Source organism: Grosmannia clavigera, assembly GCF_000143105.1.
Source record: "Grosmannia clavigera kw1407 unplaced genomic scaffold GCSC_113, whole genome shotgun sequence".
Lineage (NCBI taxonomy): Eukaryota > Fungi > Ascomycota > Sordariomycetes > Ophiostomatales > Ophiostomataceae > Leptographium > Leptographium clavigerum.
In genome coordinates, this window is record NW_014040831.1 from 2,794,263 (window position 1) to 2,820,923 (window position 26,661).

General features: G+C 57.8%; 11 protein-coding genes across 11 annotated transcripts; 6 read left to right on the forward strand and 5 right to left on the reverse strand.

The window, feature by feature from the left end:
• Window positions 1-1,486: 1,486 nt before the first annotated feature.
• On the forward strand, window positions 1,487-3,523 carry CMQ_3432 (NAD+ kinase; the record flags this gene model as incomplete). Its single annotated transcript, XM_014319370.1, has 2 exons — window positions 1,487-3,002; window positions 3,075-3,523. The coding sequence occupies 2 exons, from the start codon at window positions 1,487-1,489 to the stop codon at window positions 3,521-3,523; spliced, it is 1,965 nt and encodes a 654-aa protein (XP_014174845.1).
• A 590-nt stretch (window positions 3,524-4,113) lies between these two features.
• CMQ_3509 (kinesin family protein) lies at window positions 4,114-6,215 on the forward strand (the record flags this gene model as incomplete). The annotated part of the gene is made up of 2 exons (XM_014319447.1): window positions 4,114-4,393; window positions 4,450-6,215. 2 exons carry the CDS (start codon window positions 4,114-4,116, stop codon window positions 6,213-6,215), a joined length of 2,046 nt encoding a protein of 681 aa, XP_014174922.1.
• A 151-nt stretch (window positions 6,216-6,366) lies between these two features.
• On the reverse strand, window positions 6,367-6,750 carry CMQ_3888 (uncharacterized protein; the record flags this gene model as incomplete). The annotated part of the gene is made up of 1 exon (XM_014319826.1): window positions 6,367-6,750. One exon carries the CDS (start codon window positions 6,748-6,750, stop codon window positions 6,367-6,369), a length of 384 nt encoding a protein of 127 aa, XP_014175301.1.
• Window positions 6,751-7,779: 1,029 nt separating this feature from the next.
• CMQ_3629 (translation initiation factor) lies at window positions 7,780-8,659 on the forward strand (the record flags this gene model as incomplete). Its single annotated transcript, XM_014319567.1, has 2 exons — window positions 7,780-8,290; window positions 8,352-8,659. The coding sequence occupies 2 exons, from the start codon at window positions 7,780-7,782 to the stop codon at window positions 8,657-8,659; spliced, it is 819 nt and encodes a 272-aa protein (XP_014175042.1).
• Window positions 8,660-9,111: 452 nt separating this feature from the next.
• CMQ_3524 (ef-hand superfamily Ca2+-modulated protein) lies at window positions 9,112-9,828 on the reverse strand (the record flags this gene model as incomplete). The annotated part of the gene is made up of 3 exons (XM_014319462.1): window positions 9,112-9,493; window positions 9,556-9,746; window positions 9,826-9,828. 3 exons carry the CDS (start codon window positions 9,826-9,828, stop codon window positions 9,112-9,114), a joined length of 576 nt encoding a protein of 191 aa, XP_014174937.1.
• A 156-nt stretch (window positions 9,829-9,984) lies between these two features.
• Window positions 9,985-11,842, forward strand: CMQ_3835 (dash complex subunit; the record flags this gene model as incomplete). The annotated part of the gene is made up of 4 exons (XM_014319773.1): window positions 9,985-10,199; window positions 10,306-10,393; window positions 10,464-11,652; window positions 11,715-11,842. The coding sequence occupies 4 exons, from the start codon at window positions 9,985-9,987 to the stop codon at window positions 11,840-11,842; spliced, it is 1,620 nt and encodes a 539-aa protein (XP_014175248.1).
• Window positions 11,843-12,221: 379 nt separating this feature from the next.
• Window positions 12,222-12,524, reverse strand: CMQ_3374 (uncharacterized protein; the record flags this gene model as incomplete). The annotated part of the gene is made up of 1 exon (XM_014319312.1): window positions 12,222-12,524. One exon carries the CDS (start codon window positions 12,522-12,524, stop codon window positions 12,222-12,224), a length of 303 nt encoding a protein of 100 aa, XP_014174787.1.
• Window positions 12,525-14,450: 1,926 nt separating this feature from the next.
• Window positions 14,451-16,314, forward strand: CMQ_3918 (cytochrome p450 monooxygenase; the record flags this gene model as incomplete). Its single annotated transcript, XM_014319856.1, has 5 exons — window positions 14,451-14,616; window positions 14,679-14,829; window positions 14,908-15,875; window positions 15,941-16,224; window positions 16,279-16,314. The coding sequence occupies 5 exons, from the start codon at window positions 14,451-14,453 to the stop codon at window positions 16,312-16,314; spliced, it is 1,605 nt and encodes a 534-aa protein (XP_014175331.1).
• Window positions 16,315-16,855: 541 nt separating this feature from the next.
• On the forward strand, window positions 16,856-17,575 carry CMQ_3365 (orotate phosphoribosyltransferase; the record flags this gene model as incomplete). The annotated part of the gene is made up of 1 exon (XM_014319303.1): window positions 16,856-17,575. One exon carries the CDS (start codon window positions 16,856-16,858, stop codon window positions 17,573-17,575), a length of 720 nt encoding a protein of 239 aa, XP_014174778.1.
• A 296-nt stretch (window positions 17,576-17,871) lies between these two features.
• CMQ_3416 (gcn5-related n-acetyltransferase) lies at window positions 17,872-18,647 on the reverse strand (the record flags this gene model as incomplete). The annotated part of the gene is made up of 3 exons (XM_014319354.1): window positions 17,872-17,898; window positions 17,967-18,053; window positions 18,123-18,647. The coding sequence occupies 3 exons, from the start codon at window positions 18,645-18,647 to the stop codon at window positions 17,872-17,874; spliced, it is 639 nt and encodes a 212-aa protein (XP_014174829.1).
• A 4,078-nt stretch (window positions 18,648-22,725) lies between these two features.
• Window positions 22,726-26,019, reverse strand: CMQ_4160 (rsc complex subunit; the record flags this gene model as incomplete). The annotated part of the gene is made up of 4 exons (XM_014320098.1): window positions 22,726-23,886; window positions 24,013-25,443; window positions 25,507-25,609; window positions 25,679-26,019. The coding sequence occupies 4 exons, from the start codon at window positions 26,017-26,019 to the stop codon at window positions 22,726-22,728; spliced, it is 3,036 nt and encodes a 1,011-aa protein (XP_014175573.1).
• Window positions 26,020-26,661: the final 642 nt, after the last annotated feature.

Here is a 26,661-nt window from a genome sequence, read left to right on the forward strand (position 1 = left end):
ATTATGGGAGGTATTGCGATGGAGCGCCGCATGAATGGAAACAGCTCTCCGGCACATTATTATCCCATTGTTGTGTGGTAGCCCCAACTTCTAGGTGTGCTCCTCTACACGGCAAGCGTTCTTTTTTTCGGTTCCCTTATTTCCTTTCATCTTCTTGGCTGTCGTTTGATTCATATTAATTCGGGATATATCAAGGCGGAAGCATGAGGACCATCCAGCACAGCAATTGGGTTGGCGCAAATGGGACGGTGCTTGTTTGATTCTGTTTTTATAAATGTCTGTGCTCGTGTCTGTACTTTGTTTGTCTGTTTTTTGCCTTATTGGATGTACCTCGGATCTCTTGTGCTTGCAGCTCGATACCATAGTGTGTCGACCGACCTTTTCCGGGCAGCTTTAGTTGCCCCTTGCGTGCGTGTCAGTTTTAACTCCCATTCTGCTGAGAGATGGGAGTGACACCGTTCGCTTGGGCTATTGGGGAGGGCAAATCTGAAAGAGAATGGTCCTGTCCACGCTCAGATATTGATATAGGATTTGGTGGGTGGAGGGAAGAGGGGGAGGGAGGGGGGGAGGGGCATATCGGCCGAGAGACAAGGGCGTGGATGATCTCTTTACGGACAATTCATAAGAAAAGGGAATTTCCGGAGACTGTCCAGACATAGGCAACGAATTTATATGCTGATTGAGAAAGAGTTGTCTTGAGGCAGGGCAGTGAAGTGGCCATCAGAACGGAAATGCGGGCAGAGTGAGACGAAGCGAGTGGGTTGGATCTTAATGTGTATTATCCTGGTGAAGGGAATTAGAGAAAGACAGATGAAATAAAAACCTGAGCACGGCGGTCAACTGAATAGGTAGTACTTGGGGGTAGCCAACGATCCAAGCGTAGCAGTACGAGCACACAGTTGCTGATTACGTGGAAGAAGGGCAGGTCAAGCAGGTCGCTCTTCCCGAGTGAGACGCAGCGTTGAGCGAGCACAGCGGCGATTGGTTTTGAAGGTATGAACGACCAGCCTCAGGCCCACAGGCCAGCGTTAGCGGCCGTCTGCTATACTCCTTTCTGGCAAGAGCAAGCCATGTCGCCGGATCGGGCGAGAAGGAAGCCAACTGGGCTGAGTGGGACCCGCTTGCAAGTGCTCGCCAGCTGAAAAGAAAAAGGCCCGAGGCAGTTAGGATCTCACCTCAGCTGCCATGGCCACACAACGCCCCTCTTCTCCTCATTCCAGGCGACTCTAATACGTCTCGGACAGGTTTGCGACGAGTCAGTCCAAATTGGCTCTGGTGGTCCGGCTAGGCTTGCGAGCGGCGATAAGATAAGCGAACGGCCATGCACCGGTCACATGTCCAGACTGTGGCGTTTGCACGTCGGCGCCTGCCGTTTCGGGTTGTCATCGGTCAGCTCGTGGCGGTGGGCAGAGAAATCAAATAGGAAATAAGGTCAGCAGCTCGGCATCTTACCAAACCAGCACATTACGAGGGTCGAAGCGTCGCGATGCCGGAAGAATTGACAGCTAAGTCGTCGGCCGGCGAGGCGCATGACACGCAAGACGTGCAGGATGTGGTGGCAGAGGGACATTCGAGCGCCAGTGACGAAGACCGGTCGCCCAACTTCGAGGTGGTCTTTGATGCGAGCAATCCATACCGCCGCAAGAGCTCGATGGTGGGCTCAGAGGCGACGCTTCCTCGGCTGCGGCATGTGGGCGGAGCTGGACCGGAGGCCAAGGCGCAGTGCATCGTGCATCACTTTATCGATGCCCAGCGGCGCGGCCAGAGCGCCGCTCGAGACCGTCATCACCAGCACCAGCACCAGAAGCATGACCGTGCGGCCCATCAGAGCCAGCAGGTGCCGGCAGCCGTGGCAGCAGCATCCCCGGCGCTCAGCGCGGTGGCAGACGAGAGCGTGGACGTCGAGCGGGGGCTCAATGGGCTGGTCGAGTGCAAGGGCCGTCTGCAGCAGTCGCTGCAGCGCGAGCGGCGACGAACGATTGTAGATGGCGGTGCCAGCGACAGCGACGTGGGCCAGGTGGACGAGAAGGCGTGGCGGGACGGCATTGTGCAGACGGGGTCAACGTCGACGACGCCGATACCGACGCCACAGCTGCCGGCGACGCCCACGTCGATCCCGGCGATGACAGCAGCAAGAGCCGAGCGACCGAGCGAAGACGGCGACGACGGCAACGACAGCAACGACGATGGTGACGACGAAGAGCACATGCACAGCCGGCTGCTGACCAAGCGGCAGCTGAGCGACATGGCGTGGGGCGTGCGCGAGCTGAGCCGCCGTCTGGGCAGCTTGCGGCTGCGCTTCCAGGCCAAGAACATCTTTGTGCTGACCAAGATCTACGACGAGGACTTGCTGCCGAAGACGCGCGAGCTGACGCGCTGGCTGCTCAGCCCGGAGCGAGAGGTGCGCTACGCCGTGTACGTGGAGCGGTCGCTGCGCACAAGCCGGCAGTTTGACGCTGCCGGGCTGCTGGACGAGCTGCGGAAAGCCTACGCGGCAGCAGGCATTGCCGGTGGCAGCGGCGACGAGCTCACGCGCCGCCTGCGCTGGTGGGACGAGAGCATCTGCCGCACGCGGCCGCACACGTTTGACTTTGTCATCACGCTGGGCGGTGACGGCACCGTGCTCTACGCCAGCTGGCTCTTCCAGCGGATCGTGCCGCCGGTGTTGAGCTTTGCCCTCGGCAGCCTTGGCTTCCTGACCAAGTTCGACTTTGACGACTACCAGAGCACGTTGACGACGGCGTTTCTGCATGGCGTCACCGTCGGCCTGCGGCTGCGCTTCGAGGCCACGGTGATGCGCAGCCAGCCACGGCGTCAGCTGCGGATCGGCGAGCACGACAACATCGACGCTGCCTGGCCCCGACGCGACCTTGTTGAGGAGCTGATCGGCGAGGAAAAGGACGACGAGCACACCCACCGGCCCGACGGCACATTTGAGATCCTAAACGAGGTCGTCGTGGACCGGGGACCCAACGCGAGTGAGAAAGCCCTCTCGGATCTCAGTACAGCCATGTTTCTGTTATGTGCTTAGCCTTGTGCCGTGGGGACGTTCTGACCTGTTTTCTTTGTTGTAGCCATGTCCTTTACCGAGATCTTTGGCGACGACGAGCACTTCACCTCCGTCCTGGCCGACGGCATCTGCGTGTCCACGCCGACGGGCTCGACGGCCTACAACCTGGCTGCTGGCGGGTCGCTGTGCCACCCCGAGAACCCGGTGATGCTGGTGACGGCCATCTGCGCGCACTCGCTCTCGTTCCGGCCCATCATCCTGCCCGACACGATTGTGCTGCGGGTCGGCGTGCCCTATAGCGCGCGCACCAGCTCATGGGCCAGCTTCGACGGCCGCGAGCGCATCGAGCTGCAGCCGGGCGACTATGTCACCATCAGCGCCAGCCGCTTCCCCTTTGCGTCCGTGCAGGCCCGCGGTCGCCGGAGCGAGGAATGGGTTAATAGCATTAGCGGCAAGCTGGGCTGGAACACACGGCAGAAGCAGAAGGCATACAAGGAGTGGGACAAGAACTGATCTGGCGAGTGAAGGGGAAATCGGAAAACAAAACGGACAAATAGACAGGTCGATGCAGAATTTCGCCTTTCCGAGACACAATCTGGATATCTGATCGCCGTCATCGTTCAGGTTGACCTCATAAGAGTTTCCGAAATCGAGGATACTATCCAAACATACGGACATCGTCATGCGCCATAAATCGAAACTGTGCCGCTTCTCCAACCTCCAACCAAACAGTGTCTTCCTTCCAGGAAAAGGGCCGTCTGTCTCAACTCGCCTTGACAGAGCCAGCAAGAGATTGGAAAACGGCGTATAAGAGCCCTCAAAAAGTTAGCGCATCAGCTTAACGCTGATGCAGTGCCGTGGTGTCCGCTGTGGATCTCCACGACGGCCAATCGATGGCAGCTTTTCTGCCACCGCCAATCATCAGGCCAGATGCTTGCCCTGGCAACAGAATGTCAATAAAGCAGAGTGGAGTTTGGATGGGGTCGTCTTTCTCGTTGTCGACTAGAGGAGCACGACAGGGGAGTCCACACAGCCCACCCTACCAGCAAAAGTGGATTAGTGGACGAGCAGACATCGTACATATAGGCCCCAGCCTGCGTCCGATGCATTCGTCACGAAAGCTGCGCTTCCGCATAGTATCCAACGACATCGTGGACACGCTGATAGGAATGTCTGCCGCACCCCGACTGATGCCTGGAGCAGCCTCGATCCCGAAGATGCCAGCCGGCAAGAAGCTCGACACGGTGGCGTCGCGGGCAGTCAGCTCGTCGGCCTCGACGCCGTCGCTGCGGGCTCGCGATGGCACATTACCGCCTCACGCCCGACTGGACGCCGGGGGCAATGTGAGAGTGGTTGTGCGCGTACGGGCGTTTCTGCCGAGGGGTGAGTGCGGTGTCTGGATTGAAAAAAGGAATGAGCTCGGCTGCTGACTGATGCAGAGAGGGAAAAAAAGACGGAGTGTCTGATCCGCATGGACCCGATCACGCAGGCGACGACGCTGCTGGCACCCCCAAGCAGCGACGGTAGCGAGGACAGTTCGACAGCAGGATGGGCCAAGGCGACATCACGACGAGTGGAGGACCGGTCGTTTACGTTTGACAACTCGTTCTGGAGCCACGACAGCGCGGACGGGCACTACGCAACGCAGGAGGACGTGTACAACAGCCTGGGCGAAGAGTTTCTAGACCACAACTTTGAGGGCTACCACACGTGCATCTTTGCATACGGGCAGACGGGATCGGGCAAGAGCTACACGATGATGGGGACGCCGACACAGCCGGGGCTGATCCCGCGGACGTGCGAGGACCTCTTCCAGCGAATTGAGGCGGCACAGGAAGAGACGCCCAACATTGCGTACAACGTGCGGGTGTCGTATTTTGAGGTGTACAACGAACACGTGCGCGACCTGCTGGTGCCGGTGGTGGCCAGCCAGCCGCCGTACTACCTCAAGATCCGCGAGTCGCCGACGGAGGGGCCATATGTGAAGGACCTGACGGAAGTGTCGGTGCGCAGCCTGGACGAAATCCTGCACTACATGCAGATGGGCGATGCCTCGCGGACGACAGCGTCGACCCGGATGAACGACACGTCGAGCCGCAGCCACGCCGTCTTCACGATTCTGCTGCGGCAGATCCACCACGACATGGACACAGACGAGACGACGGAGCGCAGCTCGCGCATCCGGCTGGTCGACCTGGCCGGCAGCGAGCGGGCCAAGGCGACCGAGGCGACGGGCCAGCGGCTGCGCGAAGGCAGCAACATCAACAAGTCGCTGACGACGCTGGGCCGAGTGATCGCGGCCCTGGCGGATCCGGTTCCGAGCAAGAAGAAGCGGCAGGCGGCCAAGAGGCGCAGCGACCAGGTGGTGCCCTACCGCGACTCGATCCTGACCTGGCTGCTCAAGGACTCGCTGGGCGGCAACTCCAAGACGGCGATGATCGCGTGCATCGCGCCGGGCGACTACGGCGAGACGCTGTCGACGCTGCGGTACGCCGACCAGGCCAAGCGCATCCGCACGCGCGCAGTTGTCAACCAGGACAGCATGTCGACGGCCGAACGCGACGCCCAGATCACGGCCATGGCCGAGGAGATTCGCCAGCTGCAGCTGTCCGTGTCGGACTACTCGCGGCGGCGCGAAAAGGACGCGCAGCAGCAGGAGGAGCGGCTCGAGGAGTACCAGAGCCGCGTGTCCGCCATGCAGCGCATGACCGAGGAGAAGACGCTCGTGGCCGAGGGCAAGATCCGCAGCCTGCAGACCGAGAACGAGGCCCTGCGCCTGCATCTCAAGCTGGCCCTGGACTCGCTCAAGAACCCGATCCCGGCAGTGGGCCACGAAGACAATGCACCCAAGCCGAAGCGCCTGTCGTCCGTCTCGTCCATCTCTGGCATGTCCTCGATCTCGTCGCTGTCCATCCTGTCGACCGACAGGGACGACAAGGGCGACAGCGAACCACTGGACGAGTACGACGACTACGACGAGTACGACGACGGTGAGGACGGCGAGGACGGCGAGGACGGCGAGGCCGAGGCCGAGGCCGAGATCTACAACGATGAGCAGGACGACGACATGGAGGAATACATGCAGTCGCTGCTGGCCGATCTCGGCCTGTTCCGGCGCAAGATTGGCGACGACAAGCAGCGCTTCGTCGGCGACGCGGCCACGGCAGCCAGCCGACCACCTTTGACACCGCTGGCCAATGTTTGAGGAGTTGACCGATGTTGACGAAAGGAGCGTGGAGACGGTATGAGTTTTGTTTATTCTTTCTATCAGTATACCTCTGTAGTTGCATGCGTGTTTTGATACAATGTTCATTCCAGCCAATTACGGTATAGATGCATTTACAGTGATACAGGGCTCACTCGCCAGCACTGATGCACCGCTGCACGATGGCGACCGGGTTAACGAGCAGATGGCTCGGCATGCGGACGCAGACGGTGTTGGGGCCACGGGATGTCGGCCTTGTCGGCTGCAGCCGGCTGCGATAGGCTGTGCTGCGGCGTGTCCAGGCGGCTGCCCGTCGGAGGCTGACCTGCTCCCGCACCAGCTGCCGGATGCGGCCGCAGATAGCTGCCGAGCTGGTCAGGCTGCCGTCCGGCACCGTGATGGTGACCAGGTGCCGCTTCTTCGGGACAGATGAGGTCGGTTCGGTCTTCCGGCTGGCCAGCTGGTCGTCTGTCGACTTGGCCGTGCGGCTGACTAGACCGACGGGAAGCCGGAATCCAGGCCGGATGACGGTCATTGTGCGTACCATGGTGCCGTCGACTTGGCTGAGATGCTGAATGAGAGTGGATGCTGGGTTGAGAGCGATGTCTAGAGATTCTGTGCGAATGTATGATATTGCACGGGACTGAATGATAGAGGACCAAGAGGAACAGACATCCAATGTTATATACTCTCTCAATTCGAAGTTCATTATCAACAGGTCACCAACGCAAGCTGGAAATAATGTTGATGCTTATATAACGACTTGACTTCGCAGTCCTCCCTTGTGCTTTGTTCCTATAACAGCCATGTCTAATGGCAAGTCGTACTTGCCTGTCATGTAGTCAGCCTCTGGAAGATGGCCACTCGCTACTTCCTAATGACATACCAACACATGCCAACATAACAAACAAGGCCTTGGACATCACAGGATGACATAAGCGACCGTTGTGCAGAAACAATTCGTCCGAACGTGCTCGCGTAAGTAATCACAGGAGCAAGACCCCGTAGCTAAATCCCGACAGGGGAAACGAGACAAGACAGTGGCCCGTTTCAGAAGGGTAGCAGAGGTGGACACTAGGCCAGTGGTGCGGGGCACGGACTCTGATTGGCCGACAGCCGGGCCAGCAGCGCCTAGACATGCTGTACTTCGGACAGAAACATTCTGGAGACAAAAGTACGGAGTACGGAGTAGCATGCTCGACTGGTTGGCCCACGGCAGGAGAGAGCTGTGGGAAGGCACGCCCGAGCGCAAGGTGGGGGCAGCAAGCTTTCTCTCCTTTCTTGGTTCTCACATCGACCAGCAGGATACGTAGATAAATACGAGTCAGTCGCTCCGTCTTTTGTCTTTGCCTGTGGTGAATGTGCCGTTTCTGTGTCCGTGTCGTTTTTGGTGCCTCCATACTACGGATCCGTCGCCGTCAAGAGTGATCTTGCAGCCGTTTGTGTCTTCTCAGGCCACCCCTCCATTTGTCATTGATCTTGGACTTGGATTCTCACAAGTGCTTTCATATACTTTCTCTTCACACTCGCTCCTACACTTTTTCTTCCAACCTCCTCACACACCATGGCTGCTCGACCTCCCCTCTTCACCCGGGGCCTGTCCTCTCTCTCCCAGAGCACGACCGACCCCAACTCGCCCGCCGCCGGGACGGCCTCCGAGCAGCGTGACGACGCCAAGCGGAACTTCCTCAAGACTATGCGCCCGTTGCCGACGCAGCACTACTGGAACGTCTTCTTCGACCGGCCGGCCGCCAAGACCGCCGACGAAGCCCAGGCCAAGAAGGCTGTCGACGGCACCAGCCCCAACTACACGGCTCACCTCGAGCAGCTCGGCACGCAGATCGAGTCGGTCCAGGACTTTTGGCGCTACAACAACAACACGCCCGTCGATCAGATCAAGATGCGCGAGTCCATCTATCTCTTCAAGGCCGGTTTCCGCCCCGTCTGGGAGGACCGCCGCAACATCCACGGCGGCAGCTGGACCTTTCGCGTGCCCAAGAGCATCGGCCCTGACGTCTGGACCCGCGTCCAGCTGTTGGCGATCGGCGAGAAGCTGCAGAGCGTCTTGGACGAGGGTAGGCATATGCACCATCGTGTAGCCGTGGCCGAGACATGCAGACATGCTGACATCCACAGGGGACACAATTTGCGGCGTCGGCCTGTCGGTCCGCTTCAACTCACACCTCATCTCCATCTGGCATCGTGAGGCATCCAAGAAGAAGTCTGTCGACGCCCTGCTGGCCTGTGTGCTCGACGAGCTTCCCGCCGAGCTGCAGCCCAAGCCCGACAACTACTTCTACAAGAAGCACTCGGAGCACACCGGCTTCAAGGCCCCGCCCGAGCTGCAGGCCGTCCTGGACTCGCAGAAACGGCGTGACGAGGCCGAGGCGAAGGCGGCCGCAGAAGCGGCGACCGCAGACACCACGGAAACGGCTGCTGCTTAAGGACTAGCAGCACACGACGGCGGCAGAGGGTTACTGGGGTTGGATATGTTCAGAGCTCATTCTGCCGGGATTTAAAGTTTTTGTAATTCTGTCTTGTTCTGGCCTTTTTCTCTTGGCATTGCACAAGGCGTTCGCTGCTTACTTTACTCGTACATCTGGAAATCTATATTGGTCACGTGAGCCAGTCGTTGTCACTTTCCGCTTCCTGTTTGCCCTGTGTTTGAGCATAAGGAGCGCTGTGCCGATGTGTTTCCCGGCCAAAATGCCCGCGATCCTCCCTCCAGCACCACCTGCCAGCCACAGCCGACACGCGAAGCAGAACCCGCCGCCGTCGACTTTCTTGTGGACGCGGCAGAACGCATAAATGTCGTGTCGTCGTTGTGCATGGATTCTCGTAAAGAGCTGGTGTTCTCTGTCGCCTGCTCCTGCCGGCACCGTGTCGCGTCGTCGCCTCATCGCCACACACCAGCCCGCCGCATGACGCTCTCAAAAGCGTCGCGGTCGACGCCTTGAGCGACGCCGGTGGCGCCGCCGTTGGCCTCGAGGATCATGTCGCGCAGCAGGTCGTCGCTGACGTCCTCCTTCAGCATGGCCGCGATGCGGCGCAGGTGCGTCATGGTGATGCTGGCGCCGGACCCGCTGCCGGCCGTAAAGAGACGGAAGGCCTCGTCGACCTCCTGCAGGTGCGCATCGGACGACTGGGCGCGCTGGTGCATCTTGAGGGCGCATATGGCCACAAAGGGCGCGTAGACGGCGAAGCCCTCGTCGTCGGGGTCGAGGATGGATACAAATTCGGACAGCTCCGTCTGGCTGCTGGGAGGGATACCGAGGGCGCTTGGTGGCAAGTGAGCGTGGGAAGAGAGAGAAAGAAAGAGAGAGAGAAAAGACAAACATACATCATCGCTCGGCGCAGATCGCCAATAGGCAGCACGCCCTGCTTCTCGCCATCCATCGGCTCGGAGAACAGGCTAAAGGCCTCGCGGATCTCGGCCTCTTCCTGGGCCGTGATGTTGTTCTCCTTGGCCAGCTTGGACTGGCGCGCCGTCTTGATCGCTGTCGCTGTCGACGCAGCTTTGCGCTTGGGAGGCTGCGAAGAAACGGCGTCAGTTTATCGGTCGCACTTTCAAAGCCATGCTTTGAATCTGGAACCCATATCGCATGCCTACCATCGTGACTGGAAAATCTTGCAGGATGCAGGACGCCCACGTAGCAGAGTCGGCCGGCCGTTGTGATCATAGGAGTCGAAGCGTTGATGCGTTGCGCTAGCGATCAATGCGCAGTGGAGTCGGATGCTCTTTGTGTTACAGGAGTAGACGACGCCACACATGCACCAGCCACACGTCCTTTCCCCACCATCCCCTCCAATTACTCTACGCGTCAACGACGCGCCCTTTGTCAATGCTCGCCAACGAGCCCCTCCAACTAGACAGCTGCAGCATTTGATTCTGGAGGCCGGCAGCACAACGACCATGTCCCGTGCAAGCGTCTCGCTCGCGCATCGGCCGCTCTCCACGACCGAGGAGCTGGAGAAGCTGGAACAGTCCATCACGCTCACCCTGCAGGGCGAGTTTGCTATTTGCCTTCGCAAGCGAGTCAATGGGGCTACTTTGGCTGACTATGGTCCCAGAAATCGATCGCAACTTCAGCCGAGCCCATCGCATCGTGATCACGAGCATCCTCCCGGTCGTGGAGCAATACGGCGAGCAATGTCGGGCAGTCTGGGACTCGTCCAAGGTGAGAGACAGCTGACCGTCTGGTTCCGAGTGACTGGCCCAGCTGACGAGTTTTGCCGGATGCATTGTAGTTCTGGAAGCAGTTCTTCGAGGCTGCTGCCAATGTCTCTCTGTCAGGGTACGAGGAGCTTGCGGCCAACGACGAGAGCACTACGGCCGCCGAGGAGACCACCACGGCCACGCACGAAGACGAAGACGACGAGACCTCGACCGACTACACGCCCCGCCAGCAGCAGCAGCAGGGCGAAGACTGCGGAGACGACCGCACCAACACGCGGGACGAGTCGCTGCTGTCGGACGGCGACGGCGACCTGACGGGCAGCACGCCGCGACCGTCCACGTCCAAGTCGAAGCGGCCCCGCTTTTCCGACATGCGGTCACCGTATGAGGTGCTACGAGAGGAGCTCAATCTGGGCAAGGGGGGTACGGCAGCAGCAGCAGCAGCAGCACAGTCAGCGCCAAAGGGTCCTGTAGACGACGAAGACGACGACAGCAGCATCATGATGCTCGTGGATGCGAGCCGTACCCGTGCGACCAATCATGACGGCAACAGCGACGACGACGACAACTCGTCGGCTGCTGACTCAGCACTGCTCGCCGAGCGGACGGCCCGGTTGCCGGACATGTCGATGACACCGCGGCTGTCGCTGGACGAGCGCCACCGCCGCGCAGCCGAGGAGGACCTGGCGATGGAGCAGCAGCAGAAGAACCCGCTGCTGCACCGCGTCATGGACAAGACGTACCGCATCCAGGCAACGCCACACAAGACGATACAGACGGCGCGCAGCGGCACCTCGCCGATGCGACTCAAGGTGACGGAACAGCAGCAGCAGCAGCAGCAGGCGCAGGCACATAAGAGGGCCGCATGGCAGGACTCGTCGCCCATGTCGTCGCCCGAGATGGCCGTGCCCAAGCTGCGCAGTGCCGCCTTTCTGTCGCCCGTTCGGGCCGCATACCGGAGCAAGCTGACGGCGGCGGCGGCCGGCCCGCGGACTCCTGGAGTCAGCGTCCAGACGCCGGCGATGAAGAGCAGGACCAGAGACATCTCGTTTGACGACCTCGGCGTCGATGTCGACGCCGCGCCAGCGGCCGTGCCCTATGGCGGCGCGTCTGCTGCAGCTGCTTCGGCGGCCGGCCACAAACGAGACGAGATCACGTGGGAAAGTAGCGATGATGACGGCGACGATCTCTACGGCGGCTTCAGCCCACCCAAGACCATCAGCTTTGCCCTGCCGCCGTCCAAGCTGCTGCAGACGCCAGGTAAGATACACTGTTTCTCCGTTTCACGAAGAGCACCAGGTTGCTGACTAATCTCGTTGCAGCACGCGAGGCAAGCAAGCGCATTGTCGAGGACATTCTGTACACGGCGGGCGACGACACGGACAATCCGTCCGAATATAGCCCGACGATGGTCAAGATGAATGCCAACATCCTGGACGAGACGTTCTAGTGTGGTTGTGTTTCTACGCTTGGATACGACTGAACGATGCTGATAGCACTGAGTCACGCTCAAGAAATCGGCATTCTGACTCATGGGAAACGAATATTAGGAACTTAGGAATTAGCAAACGCGAGGCTGCCGAAGTGGGGCCGCTATGTAAAACACTAAAGGCACCGCTATGTTATCGCGCTTCCTATCCCTGCGCCTCTGCCATTCGTGTCTTTCAGCTGGTCGTCTGACGCTCACGGTCGTCTCTCTCTCGAGCGTGAGAGGAGTGAAAATAGCTGACTTTGTTTGTGGTTGAACTTGGCAAGCTTGGCATCTTTGCCAAGAATGGCTGTGAAGAATCGGGATGGCGGGGAGAAATGCTCTGTCCGCATGTCACCGCTCATTTGCTAGACTCGCCCTTGGACTTCTTGCCAAAGAGACCGGTGGTGCTGCCGAAGCTGGAGAAGCTGAAGATGGAGGCGTTGTCAGACTCGACCGCCGCTGTTTTTGCCTTGAGCCTTGCCTTCTCCTCCTTCTTCTGCTTCCTCGCTGCTTCCTTGCGGGCGTCCCTCTCCTTAGCCTTGGCATCTAGCACCACGGCGAAGGCTGTGTGGTCGAGAGGAGGAGCAAAGGCAAGGGCGCTGGTTGTGGCCCTTCCGGGCTCAGCGCTGGGGTTGAAGGGATGTGAGCTGGAGCTAGGCATTGTGAAGAGCTGGATTGGAGAGAGTCTTGAGTAAGGTCGAGATTGATGGCCAAGGCGAAGGTTTTGGGAGTGTGAAACTTTGGGCTGATACGCGTGATAGGAGGCAGACTACAAATGCGATATGCAGATGACCGTGTGGGATGATAATGACTGTGAATGGGCACATGGATTCCCTGATGCCTGGACGCCTTGTAGATTTTATAGGGCTTTCTGACCGCTCACGCCTACGAGGACTTCTGACTGTGACTGTGGCTGTTGCCGGTGAGATGGTATAAGCCGGACCAAATGACGGCCGATTGGCTCACGCTGATGACGGAAGTCTCTTTACGATGTCCACTGCCACGCTAGGATATGGGGTGGAGGGCTGCGCCATGCCTGCTCCATGTGTCCAGATGCACGTTTTGCAGCCGATTGGAAGCGGTTCATGCTGTCGCTTGGTACTGGCAGATGCCGCCGGCAAGCGGAGTTGGACAGCACGACACTAAGGCAGCCAAGGCATCTACGGATGAGTCAAGCGCTTTGAACGTGGAGGTCACCGTTCGCATCCTCACAGAGCGGTACGGAGAAAGGACATTATTATCCAAACGCAGGTGACTCATCAGGCGTCTAGTGGGCCAGCTTGCGGGGAAGTGTCAGGCGAAAGGCGCACACAGTACGGAGTAGCCGCAAAAGAACAACGGTGGGAAGATGCACGTGGGACTATCGCTGTTACGGGACTTGCAGCCATGTTGCATGCGATAAACAGAACAGAGTGCAGCCTCATTTTGGAAAGAGAATAACTAGCATCAAGCGTGGAACATTCACACGTCAGATCGGCACGATCATTTCAGCCCACACAGACTATATAGTAATCACGAAACACACAGCTTTCACGTACGGCCATAGATACTGGAAAGCACGGGATCCCGTCCGCTCTCCCCTAGTTAAACCAGTAATCGGCGGATTAGTAGTTGGGTCGGTGACGACCAGCGAATACCCGCTGCTGTACGTTTTTTTTGTTCAATTAAAAACTTTAACTTGAATTTCCGGAATACAACCCCATCATTACAAACCCAATCCACTTTCCAGGCTGCTGTCGTTATTCGGTTGGCGTCGGGATCTAATACATTAACAGCTGGTCGTCCGTATCGCTCTGCCGTCCATTGCGCACGCTCCATGTATCTTACGTGATGCAAGGCGGTAAAGGGCGCAAACATGGCATATGGCCATTGGCCAATGGCTTTGGCTCTACGGCCCCTTTCCCTGCATCGTAAGACTATCTGCAACTTGTCGGATGGGCAAAGATCCGAAAGGCATTTGGAAAATAAGTGCTGCCATTTACCATCGCCTGGTTGGTCGCCGCCGCTTTAGCCAGAAAAACATGTGACCATCGTATTCGCATTCGTACTCAACAAAAATCCCAAGACATTCGGGTGCAAACCCCTGCCCTATGCGATTCTGCTGCCACCTGAATACTGCTGCACGCTCTGCGCGCAATTGGAGCGACAGCAGATACCGGCAACCACTGCCCTTTTCTACTCAAGCGTAAGTAGAGCCAATTCGGCTTTCGGATTACAATGCAACCGTATTCGTATCGATCTTCAGGATAGGAGATGTCGTGCCCCACTGCGAGCTCGATGAAAAAAGGTAGGGGCTACCCGTCGTAATTTCCGCGCCAACGATTAGCAGAATAAAAAAACGCCGCGTCCCCTCGCCTTTTTGCTATTCTACTGCCGCTCTTCTTTTTGCCTCGTCCCGCACGCCTCTTCCATCGTCTAGCTACGGTGTCCCTTCCTTACCTTTCGCGTCTCGTTGGCCGCCATTCCGGATCGTGTGTCGTTTCCGGCTTGCGACCTTTGCCCACCTATCCCTGCCTCATATTTTCCCCTCCGCCTCCGGAGCCTCGTTCCTCTGCTCTCCGGCAGCACGCGGATCAACCCCCAAACGATGGCAACGATCAACGGAACGGTCGTCGCGTCGCCCTTGGCCACGGCCAAGTACGTTGCCGGCGTCTTTCCTGCCCAATTCGAGCCGCTTATCGAGGCTGTCGCGCAGACCAGCGTGTGGACGGTCCTGTTCACTGTGCTGGCCATTGCCGTAGTCTACGACCAAGGTTAGCCTCAATACATGATCTTCCTCTTCTTCAGCTGCTGATGCATTTTTTGCTTGCCATAGTCAGCTACCTTTCGCAGAAGGGCAGCATTGTTGGCCCGGCATGGAAGGAGCCGTTTATCGGTCCCTTCTTGCAGAGCGTCAACCCCAAGTTTGAGGAGTATTATGGCAAGTGGGTGAGCGGCCCATTGAGCTGCGTTTCGGTGTTCCACAAGTATGTTGCGTCCCTGCTGTTCCACATCGTGCTCATTTTTCAATTGCATCCATACAGCGGCTGACCCGCGCGCTCCAGGTTTGTGGTCATCGCCTCGACCCGCGACATGGCCCGCAAGGTGTTCAACTCTCCGACCTATGTCAAGCCCTGTGTCGTCGACATTGCCCACAAGCTGCTGGGTGCCGACAACTGGGTATTTCTCGACGGCAAGGCCCATGTGGACTTCCGCAAGGGCTTGAATGGCCTCTTCACCCGCCGGGCTCTCGAGTGCTACCTGCCCGGCCAGGAGGATGTGTACCACACCTACTTTAAGCGGTTCGTGAAGATCACCAAGGATGCTGGCGGCAAGCCTGTCCCGTTCATGAGCGAGTTCCGCGAAATCATGTGCGCCCTGTCGTGCCGCTCGTTTGTCGGCAGCTATCTGCCAGAGGAGTCCTTCAAAAGAATCGCCGACGACTACTACCTCATCACGGCTGCCCTCGAGCTGGTCAACTTTCCTATTATCCTGCCCTACACCAAGACCTGGTACGGCAAGAAGGCTGCCGATCTGGTCCTGGAAGAGTTCTCCAAGTGCGCGGCTAAGAGCAAGATCCGCATGCGTGCCGGCGGCGAGGTCAACTCCATCATGGACGCCTGGGTCAAGGCTATGGTCGACTCGGAAAACTGGCGCAACGCCGAGGCCAAGGGTCTGTCTATCGAGGGCCTCGAGAAGCCGACACCGCTCCTGCGCGAATTCAGCGACTATGAGATTGCCCAGACCATCTTCACCTTCCTGTTCGCCTCCCAGGACGCCACCAGCAGCGCTTGCACTTGGCTCTTTCAGATCATGGCCCAGCGGCCCGATGTCCTCGACCGTGTCCGCGATGAGAACATACGTGTGCGCAAGGGTGACCGCAACGCTTCCGTCAACCTAGATGAGCTTGAGTCCATGACCTACACCCGTGCCGTCGTACGCGAGCTGCTCCGCTATCGGCCTCCTGTCCTGATGGTTCCTTACCTCGTCAAGAAGAAGTTCCCCATCTCCGAGACGTACTCTGTCCCTAAAGGTGAGTCTCCCGTCTTATCCCGGGCTGCATCCTGTATTCGTACGCTTTGCTGACTCTGTTTCTAGGCGCCATGGTCATTCCCACGACGTACATGGCTCTGCGCGACCCCGATGTGTACACCAACCCGGACGAGTTTGACCCGGAGCGCTACTACACCGGTGACGCGGAGGAGAAGGGAGCCAAGAACTACCTCGTTTTTGGCACTGGCCCACACTACTGTCTCGGCCAGCACTATGCCCAGCTGAACTTGGCCCTGTGCATCGGCATGGCCTCTATACGGCTTGACTGGAAGCACCACCCGACTCCTCAGTCCGAGGAGATCAAGGTGTTTGCCACGATCTTCCCCAAGGTAAGAAGGTCGGAAAGATAAGAGAGACACGCGTTTGCTGACACTGCTCCACAGGACGACTGCCCCTTGACGTTCACAGAACGAAAGTGAAGACGGAAATAAATGGGGACAAGCGCAGATTTGTCCTGCGTCGGCGTTGGGGTGGATTTTGATGGCCGGAGACATCTATCGGTCTCTGACGTTTGTACATCTAGTAGCACGCCTTCTCTTGTTCAGAGAAGGGATCCGCAAGGCCGGGTTCGAAGACCGAATTCTGTTAATTACCACGAGGCTCTCTGCTTTTTTCTGTTTGACACCGGTTCTTGCATATAGCAGAAGGCTCTATGCAGGCTCCGGGGGGCGAGGGAGACCACTTACATATATTATAATCAGGGATTTATTTTTGTTGATTCTGTCTCATTCTCACTGACCATGTGAGCAACGTGGGGAAGTACAAGTCCAGGTTCTGACCTCATGTCTTGTTCGGTCACGTGTGCGGTATTAGCGCTGGCAATTGGAAAAAGTTTTCGAGAGCGGTTGAGGGAAGCTGAGTACGACTGGACTATTGAACGACGAACTGTGTTTTGTTTCAATCACGCCGCACGCGCCGCCTATACTCTCAAGCACGTACGCTCGCCTCTCTCTCAACACAATGGCCGGTGATCTGGTACCGTACAAGGCGGCGTTTCTGCGGGCTGCTGTCGACGGCGGGCCGCTTAAGTTTGGCACGTTCACGCTCAAGTCGGGCCGCGTGTCGCCGTACTTTTTCAACGCGGGCGAGTTCTACCGGGCCGATCTGCTGGCGGCCATCTCGACGGCCTTTGGCGAGACGATTGCCGAGGCCGACAAGGCGGGCGAGCTCGGGGCTGCCGGCGCAGACATGTCGAAGCCGGCCTTTGACGTGGTCTTTGGACCTGCCTACAAGGGCATCCCGCTGGCGACGGCGGCCGTGAGCGCGCTGGCGACGCTGGATCCGGTGCGGTACGGCCACATCGGATACGCCTTTGACCGCAAGGAGGCCAAGGACCACGGCGAGGGCGGCAACTTTGTCGGGGCGCCGCTGGCTGGCAAGCGGGTCCTCGTGGTCGACGACGTAATCACGGCCGGCACGGCCAAGCGGGAAGCCGTGGCCAAGATCCGAGCAGCCGGTGGCGAGGTTGTGGCCATCGTGGTGGCGCTGGACCGCATGGAGACACTGCCAGACACGCCAACCAAGGAGAGCGCTCTGGGCGCCCTGAAGCGCGAGTTCGGCCTCCCCATCCTGTCGATCCTGACGCTCGACGACATCGTGGCCGGCATGCGGTCGTTTGCGACGCCCGACGACCTGAAGCGAACGGAAGCATACCGGGCGCAGTACAAGGCAGAGGAGTAGATGTTCCGAGGGTAGACGGTCCGAGGCTAGATGAAGTATATGGTCAGAAGTCAGAAGGGGACGGCCAAAAGAACAGAGTGTCATGCATAGACGGAACAGCCAGAATGCAAGACATGGAGGCACTGTAAGCTTGCTGAAAACGTCGATCTGGGGCTGTTGCGAGGCGTATTATATTGTATCCAAAGTGAGAACCACCGGCTTTTGTAATAGCTTTTGCTGCTTCTTTTCTTTCCAATGATACCCAATGCCAAATGCCATGCGTTTCCCCAGTCCGTCTCCCTTCTCCGTCTATGTGTCTATGTGCTCTTGGGCAGGTCGTATATCTGCAGGCAGTGTCAGAAGTCTCCCAATGAGACAGGGTGGGTTGGCTAGAACGTCTGGCCTGTCTCACCATGTCATACCAGCCCCCGCCGCCAAATTGGGCAGCACTGGGACCGACGAGAGCGAAGCCGAGCTTCTTGTAGTAGTTCACGAGGTACTGGCACATCAGTCAGCGTGCTGGAACACGAAAGGAGCCACGCTTCCTGCCCCCACAAACAAAACTCACATCCTGGCAGATGATGGCGACGTGGTCGGCCGGCGTGTCGCGGCCCATTTTGTCGACAAACGCCTGGACAAGACGTGAGCCGGCACCCTTGCGCTGGGCCACGGGGGCGACGGCGAGCGAGTGCAGCGCCACAGTGGTGCCAGTGGGGTCGTGGCCGATGGGCGTTCCATTTTCGGTGGCGACCGTAGTGGCCAGAGTGGTGCGCCAGTCCTTGGGGTAGTTCATGCTGGCGTCCGAGGCCAGACGACCGTGGCAGCGCGTGGCGATGATGTGGGCGACGAGGATGTTGCCGCTGGCGTCCGACTCCATCTCCAGCTCACCGTCGGCAGCCGTGGCTTTGGCAAAGAGGCCGAGACTGAGCTCTGGACAGGCGGTGAGGCGGTAGGAAAGCTTGTCAGGCGAGGCGCGGTGATTCGGATTGGTAAAGGCGGCATTCTCGACGGCTATGCTGGCCGCGTGGTCGGCCACGGACAACGGCCGGATGACAATGTTGTCGGGCGACAGGTCGAGGATGGAAGCGGCCATTGTCAAGCGATACAAACGAGTGCAAGGAGATGCAGAAGGAGAAGTTAAAAGATGCAGAGTATGCAAGAAGAAAAAGGAAATACGGTGTAATGGAAAAAGTACACTTCTGTACCAAGTACCAAAAGCCCCAGCCGGTCTTAGAATGGCAGGAGGCTCTTTGACGACTCTTGGAGATGTGTGAAGGACACCTAGTGAAGCAGGACGATCAGTATAAATACGAGTTTCGATGCAAGCATTGATCGAAAGATTAAGAGCAGCGAAGACGGCATGCGGTGTGTAGTTGCTAGTTGCTTCCTAATTAGGAAAGTAGCTAAATACCCCTCGGACCACTCAACAGTCACACAGTGTGGTTGTGGAGGAAGGCGCCACAGGGGTGTTACAGGTACAAGTCCGAAAAAGGACGCAAGAAATCAACACTGGTTCTGAAGTGACAGATGACACTTGAAGACTTGCACGCAACCCTATTGAGAGACGACAACGATTATCTCCACTTGTACCAACTTGCCGTGATCTACTCCGTACAAAGCCTCTAATGCACAGCACGCGTCCCGCTAGGAAATGGTCTGATCGGTAATCTGTGTGCATCCCTGCGTCTGCCCCTGCGACTGAATAAGTCGGTAGCCTTGTCGAGGCTTGAATACACGGGCATCCGGCCGAAATGTGAGCTCTTTGTCCATGAGTCTTCTGTGGCGGTGTGCGTTATAGAATGTTGGTATTCATCACGCTTAGGAATTTGCGCTTTTCAAGACTTAAAGCGAACGAGTACCTTACATCAAGTCTCGAACTCTAGAAATATTTTACTATTGAAAGAAAGAAAGGAACCGGAAATGAAGAGGGAAAATCCCTCAGCTAGCCATCAAATCAAAATGTTGCAACATAGCCTTCCTAACACAAATAAACTGTCCGCTGGCCATTCACAGCAGCGTCCCATCGTTCCTTTTCCATGATATACAAACCCAAGCGCCGTGATATCCCTGTTGTTGCATCAGTCTCCAGTAGCAGGGTCGCAACCTGGGCGGTCGGATGATGTGACCAGCCAGCTCTCAGCAAACAGATTTGATTCACATCGATACCAGGGCTCATTGGCTGGAGCCCAGATACAGTCCGAGGGACATATTGCCAACGTCTGCGGGGATTCTGCATTCCCTGTTGGTACGGGGCTTGTTGAGACCGTTAAGCCCGGCCCATGAATTTTTGCCGTCTGCAGCGACTATTGTGACATACGCGCCCTGATAGATTTTCCCCATTGAGTTGAGAACATCGTCGTTCATATCATCCTGTTCGAGGCAGATCGCATCCACCCATAGGTACGGGATCTCCATCTGACGACATAGGTCCTTAGCGTCCTTGATCGTTGTAGGAGCGCAATCTGAAATCAACCGGCCGGATTTCAGGCTGTTAGCCGTAGCTTCTGTATGCATTAGCTGCTCAGTACGTCCCCAGACATAGCTAAGAGCGGCATAGCGTATAGATGCCCCCCTGTGTCCCTGGCACCAGCTTTTCTTCCTGTACATCGATTAGCCAACTCGGCCGCCAATTGCTGTCTTCGTTCATTGTGATGGGTTCGCACCCCCCGTCGTGGTAGGAATCACAATGCTGTATCCAGGTTTTGATAAGACGGATGTCCGCAAGTTCGCGTACTAACCGGCCTTTCATGTATGCATACTGTTCACAAAGAGGTATAATTGCAAGCTTTACTTGTTCGTTGTCTTCGTGCCTAAGCAAGGACATGGCTGAAACAATGTCACGCCCTACAAGGGCTACCGATCTGGTAGTCGAGGAGTGATCGATTGTTAAGCTGGCCTCTGCTATAGCGTCTACACTTTCCATGTAGGTATCACTCGTTCCGACCGTGTATATCCATAGGCGTTCCTTTTGCCTTTGTATAGACACTTCCAGCAAGAGAATATCAACAATGGCGGAAATACGCTCCTTGCTAGGGTAAATCGTCTGGTGGCCGTGTTCCACGCTTTCTGGCAGAATATACTGATATGTGATTTCTATATCAGGGTCAAGTTTGGAGAGAGAAAGCTGAGGTTTCGCAGAACAGCCCTTGCAAACAAGCCGACAAAGTGGGCAATTTTTCTCCGAGTAGCGCCCTGATTGTCCGGCTTATGCTAGGATAGGAATGCTCCGATGGCAAGTTGTAAACTTGATCCCTTCCTAGGTAGGAAGCAGGATCAAGCTCGCTGCAAAAGTTGCAGAGCTGATCTGCATCTCCACTCTGCTGATTGTCTTCTTCATAATTTCCACATCTGCCTTCAACGCTCGCTTCCTCTGATGTGTTAGCCGACTGAGCGTGAGTACCATGGTCGTTTACAGAATCTGTCATCTCGGCCGATCCACTGCCAGGAATGTATTTTGCTTCGGGATAGTCAAGTTCCGTTAACCGAGATACCAGTGTCTCTCTGGCTGATATGGTATCTGCGTGCTTGTCGCCAAGCGTTTGCCTCCGCGTGTCAAACGCTTTCCAGGATAAAGCAAGTATATCCTCATGGGGGCAATCGCTCCACAATAGCTCTTCAAGTAAGTCCAGGGCATATATGGTTCCGATATGGTCTTCTCCCATGATCTTCTTCATGTCATGCACTGGTCTCTCAATATATATGCGCATGTTGGGATTCTCCCAGTCTTCATATTGTTTCTTGCGCTGCGCGCCATCACAGCAGACGCATAATTCACAATTTCGAGGGTCATCGGGTGTGAGGGCCCAAGCATGTTACGTTGTTGCTCCAAGACCTTGTAGATGCAATTTTGTCCCTGTTGTAGTGATTGTCCCTGTTGGTGGGCTCCTTGGTCTAGCAGAAGACCTCCGATGCGGAGCAACATTTTTTTAGCTTCGTAGTCATCAAAGTCTCGACGGAGCAACCGGCGATAGTCTTGCACCACAAGCAGTGCTTCGCTGTGCCGTTCATTTTGGAGAAGATATTCTAGCAAGCTCGCATAAACGCTACACGCTTCGAGCTTTTTCGACTTTAGAAGACAGAATCCCAAACAAAAATTCAGCCAAAGTGTCAGTTTACCGGGGTGGACATGGTTTTGGCCGAAATAGTCCCCTCTCTTGTAATTGCCTCCCTTAAAAATAGTTCTGCTTCAGAATATTTTTCCTGGTTGCCCAGAAGCTGTGCAGATTGCGACATTGCAAATATTAAAAGAAGTTCGTTTTCGCCGTTTAATTCCCGTATCCCTTCGACATAGTCCCGTAGTACTGATACTGCCTCGATGATATTGCCTTGTTCCAATAGTTTTTTTGCGAGGGCTTCGACGATGGAGAAGTCTTCCAGCTCCTGCATATCGGAATCATCCTCTGACATTTCAACGTCTGAATCCTCGAATTGTTCTCCGTCTGATTCCATTGTGAGGTAGTCTTGTTTGTATGTGAGACTGGCCAGGAGGTAAAGGGTAGAGGGCTGTGCGTTTGACGATAGTGGAAAGAGGTAATGTCTTGAGCAGATGGCGACAAAGCGGTCAACTACATGGCCATGGGACGATTCTTGGCTTGATACCTTTGGGTTTCTATCTAGGTCGGGCGTGACGGTGACAGCATATATGCCACGGCAGTCGCATTGTGTCTAAGCCACCATTGCTGCCTTGTTGTGCTGGTTTATGGGGATCAAGACGGGAGCGATTCACCATTCCGTACTTGGTTATATGTGCCGATAGCAGGGCCGAAAAAAGGTGACAACGTGCTTGGCAACCAGTCCTGGTAACAGACAGAAGTTTTGTAAGATATCTGAAGATATGTTGCATCCTTTTAGTGCATAAGCACTCATACGTCTCCAAGGCGACTAGCGACACATTTCTGATCCGTATGCCTCCTTTCAACATGGCAACCAGGCTTCAGCCAACGACAAAATTGCCTAGATTGCTATAAAAATATAAAAAAGCTTGGCAACGAAAACAAAATAAAGCCGAAAACGTCTAGGATGAAGCAGACACGCTCTTTTCCCGTTCCCGTGTCCATGTAGCCGGTGTCCCTCCGCTCGGCCCTGCGCAACTCCTGTGGGGGATTCTAGAATTACACAATACACGATAAAAGCACAAACTCTCCCCTATTGCCACTCTGTGTCCGTCTCGCTCACGACTGCTCGCTGACGACGGCACGCTTCTTGGACGCCGTCTGCGGCGTCTCCCAGCCGCCCAGGCTGTCCTCGACGGCTCGCGTGCCTTCATTCATCCACTGCACGAGCCCGCCCAAGGCCTCGCCGGCGGCACCGTACAATAGGCGGACCGAGTCCTCCTGGTCACGGGCCTGCTGCTCGGCAGCCGCGCGGGCCTCTTCGGCCAAGGCCTCGTCGCGGGCCTTGCGCTTGCGCCGCCGCTCCTCGCGGAAGTCGTCTAGGCCGTGCAGATAGCGCACGCTGTGGCCAAGTCCGGCATACTCTTGTGCGAGCCCGACAGCGGCTGTGGTGTCGATGTCGATGTCGGCGTCGCCCTTGCCGCCCTCACCACCCTCTCCCACGACGGCATGGCGCACCGACGGCGCCGTGAAGAAGACGACCCGACCCTGGCTGTCACAGTGGTAGCGCTTGCGCACGGTGGCCGGGATCGAGCTGTCGATGTCGGCTGGCAGAATAAACGCCTCTGCCGTCGGCCGCGGCGGAATGTAGCCTGTCGGTATCGGCGGGCCCGAGGGCGGCAACACTGTCGGCGGCGGCACCGCGATGGCAGCAGCAGCTGAGGGGGTCGCAGGTGGTCCACGCGCTGTCGGCACAGGTGACGATACCATCCGGTTGTGCAGCATCTGCGGCTGCTGGAGGCGGGGATCAAAGGCGCCACCGCCAGTTTGGGGAGGCATCACCGGGGGCATCCCGACCACGCCAGCCTGTTGTTGCTGCTGTGGCGGGAGAGCCTGTGGCATCATGATGTTGTTGTTGTTGTTGCCAATGGGTGGTTGTGGCACCGGCTGCTGCTGTTGTTGCTGCTGCTGTGGCGTGCCAAAGACATGGGGCACGAAGAGGGGATTTCCAGGAGCCGGAGCCAGATGGTGACCGGACTGGAGCGGCAGTGGCGAGCCGGAAGGGTGAGCAACAATGGGCTGCTGATGTTGTGGCGGCACCGGTATCGTTCGGGGACGCGGCACAAACTGCTGCTGAGCGTAAGAAGCGTGAGGCGAGGGCGATGGGATAGCGCCGGCTGGTACGCCTGGATGGAGGTATGCTGGCTGTCGCGACGGGTCCAGCTGCATCTCAGACGGGAGTCCCTGGCCGGGCAGCTGGGGTTCGGGCGGGGGAGATTCCTGTTGGGTGTCAGTTGTATATCGAGAGCTGTCGAGAGCTGAGAGGCTCAGGTGGGGTTAAGAGCGTGGCAGCCGGGAAAATCAGGCAGAGAGGGGGACACAAAAGCATAAAAGCACAATACGCACATTAGGCAGGCGCGGCCGGCGGTGCACGGCGCCTACCATTGGAGGCGCATTGGGGTTTCCGTATGTCGGCTTGGGCAGCGGGTCGGTCTCGCGGGCATCCTCGCGCAGGAGATGCTTGATGGGGCTGGGCAGCAGCAACAGGCGCTGCGGCGTCGGGAAGAGATCGAGGGCGTAGTCGGAGCCGGCCGCGGCGGCGTCACGCAGCTCGTGGGGCAGGCAGGCAGGCCAGGCCGCGGCGTCGATGTGGTGGAAACGGCACGTGACCTCGTTGTAGCGAGCCGCGCAGACATAGACGGCGATGTTGGCCGGCAGTCCACGCGGCCGGCCGGCCATGAAGCGTGGTGCCGACATAACAAAGCAGCGGCCGACAATGTCGCCGACCCGATGGACGTGGTAGCGCGCCGTCTTGAAGACCTCGTGTGCATAAAAGTGCCGGTCAAACCGGTGCACCGTCTGCTCCGGCCGGAAGTACCAGCACGCACTGATCCACGCGCCACCCGACGCGTCCGCCCACGTCTGGAAGATCTGTGCCACCGTCGGCTTGCCCGGGTCGTTGGCATTGCGCAGGTGCACCCAGTCACCCACCCGCCACGCATCGCTGCTGCTGCCGCCCGCCACCGGGATCGCTGTCAGTGGCAATCGGCCGTCTGCATCGCGGAAGTCGCTGTCTGGCCGGCTCAGCTGCTGGGCCGCCAGCTCGCGGCTTCGGCCCTGCAGTGCCACTGCTGCCTCAAAGATCGCGCTGCCGTCCTCGTTGAATCGCTGCGCATTGTTGCACATTTGCTCCACGTCCGCCATCGCCTGCTCCACGCTGCTGTACTGCTTGCGCCGCAGCCGCCGTCGGATCACGTCCAGCGCCATCGGCTGCTTGATTTCCTCGTAGTATTCCGGCAGCTGTGTCCGGTCTGGCAGCGTCTCGAACGCCTCCGTCAGCCGGTCGCCGTCCGCGTCCCGCATCTGCCGCAGTCCCCGGAGCACCGCTTGCACCCGTGCCTCCATCGCTGTCAGCAGCCGTGGCGGCTGTCCATGCTTGCCTTGCGTCCGTCCTCCCGGCTGTCGTCGGCCGCTCCGTCCGGTCCCGTTGTTGTTGCCGTCGCCGTTGTCCTCCGCGTCGTCCTCGTCTTCTTCGTCATCTGATTCCTCCGACTCCTCCGACGCCTCTGAATCCTCCCCGCTGTCGTTGCCCTCGGCCTCTGGTGATGGCGAGAAGTCAGGAATCTCTCCGAGGTCCGGCAGCTCCGCCTCCTCCGCGCCGATCGACCCGTCTCGGACCAGCTCCTGCAGCTTCTCCTTGGTCACTGCCTGTAGTCGCATCGCGTCCTGGAAGATCGGCGCCGACGGCCGGTTGTACACCTGCGCATTGTGGCAGATCAGCGCTACGTCGCGCACAAACTGCGAGAAGCTTGAGTACTGCTTCTTCTGCACCTTGCCCTGCATCTTGCGTCAGACTCCGTGCCATCACCTTGCTTGCTCTTGGTCCCGAAGACAACGTACCCGAATCGTGCTGAACGCAACCGGCTCCTTGATCACGTCAAAGTAATCCGGAAGAAGTCGCTTGTTGGGGATCCGGTTGAATCCCAGCGCAATCTCCTGACCACTGTTTGCGGGAGGACCCTGTCAGCTCCGAAGCCCCCGGCTTCTCTGTGGAAGAAAAAGAAAAACCTACTTCTCCTCGTAGCCTCTGAGGAAGTTCGCCGTCGTGTCGATCAGCTGCAACAGGTCGCGGCTGTCGCGAGGCGGACGCGATGCCGTCACGCTCCTCCCAGCTCTCGATACCACGTCCATGGCCGACGCATCCGTCATCTCAATGTCTGGATCCGCCTCGCCATCCGCGTCCGCGTCCGCGTCCGCATCCGCATCCGCGTCCGCATCCGCATCCGCTAGCGACGTCGCTTTCGCCTCGATCGACTCGCGCACCTCCATCGACGCGTCGTCTCCCAGTCCTCCCAGTCCTCCCAGTCCTCCCAGTCCTCCCAGTCCTCCTCCGCTTCCATTCTGCACCGCCATTGATGTTCGTGTCCGGCGCGTCGAGCCAACGGGCGACGCCGTTAAGGGCACGTCACTTTGTCGCGCCGCCAGTGGGGATGAGGCTTGCGATCGCAATGAGCGCATAAGAAAGGTCCGCCGAAATTGCGTTGCCCTCGCCTCGTCCTAACCCGCTCTTCTTGTCGCTGTTTTTTTTTTCCTTTTCGCTTTCGGCGGCTTGACGAGTTCCCAGCCACACAAGCTCAACCAGCGTTTGCGTTGCAGGCCTGCTTCACTATGGCCGAAAGCGCAAGTCTCTTGGCGAGTCCTGTCTCTTGTCGGATTGGCTGTTTGCCGCCTCTTGTGCCTTGTTCGTCGGGGGGTCCCTCTTTTTTGGGGCTTGTCTTGAGCATACAACGAAGATTAGGGAGGAATAACGCAATCACGCGCCGGTAGGCGTTGCTGACTAATCACCCCGAACATCGCCCAATAAGGCGAGCCGACATAATAGCCAGACTTCGCTCCACCCATATTAGCAAAGTCCCGGTAGCTGAGGCTCTTTCCTGTCATGCAGCTGACGTTATTGCTGTCGTCCTGAGGACGGCCTAGAAAGAGGGGGAAGTATACGAAGTACTCGCGCTTCAGGTATGTAAGAGAAGAAGGGTCACTGCCCAACTGCGACCC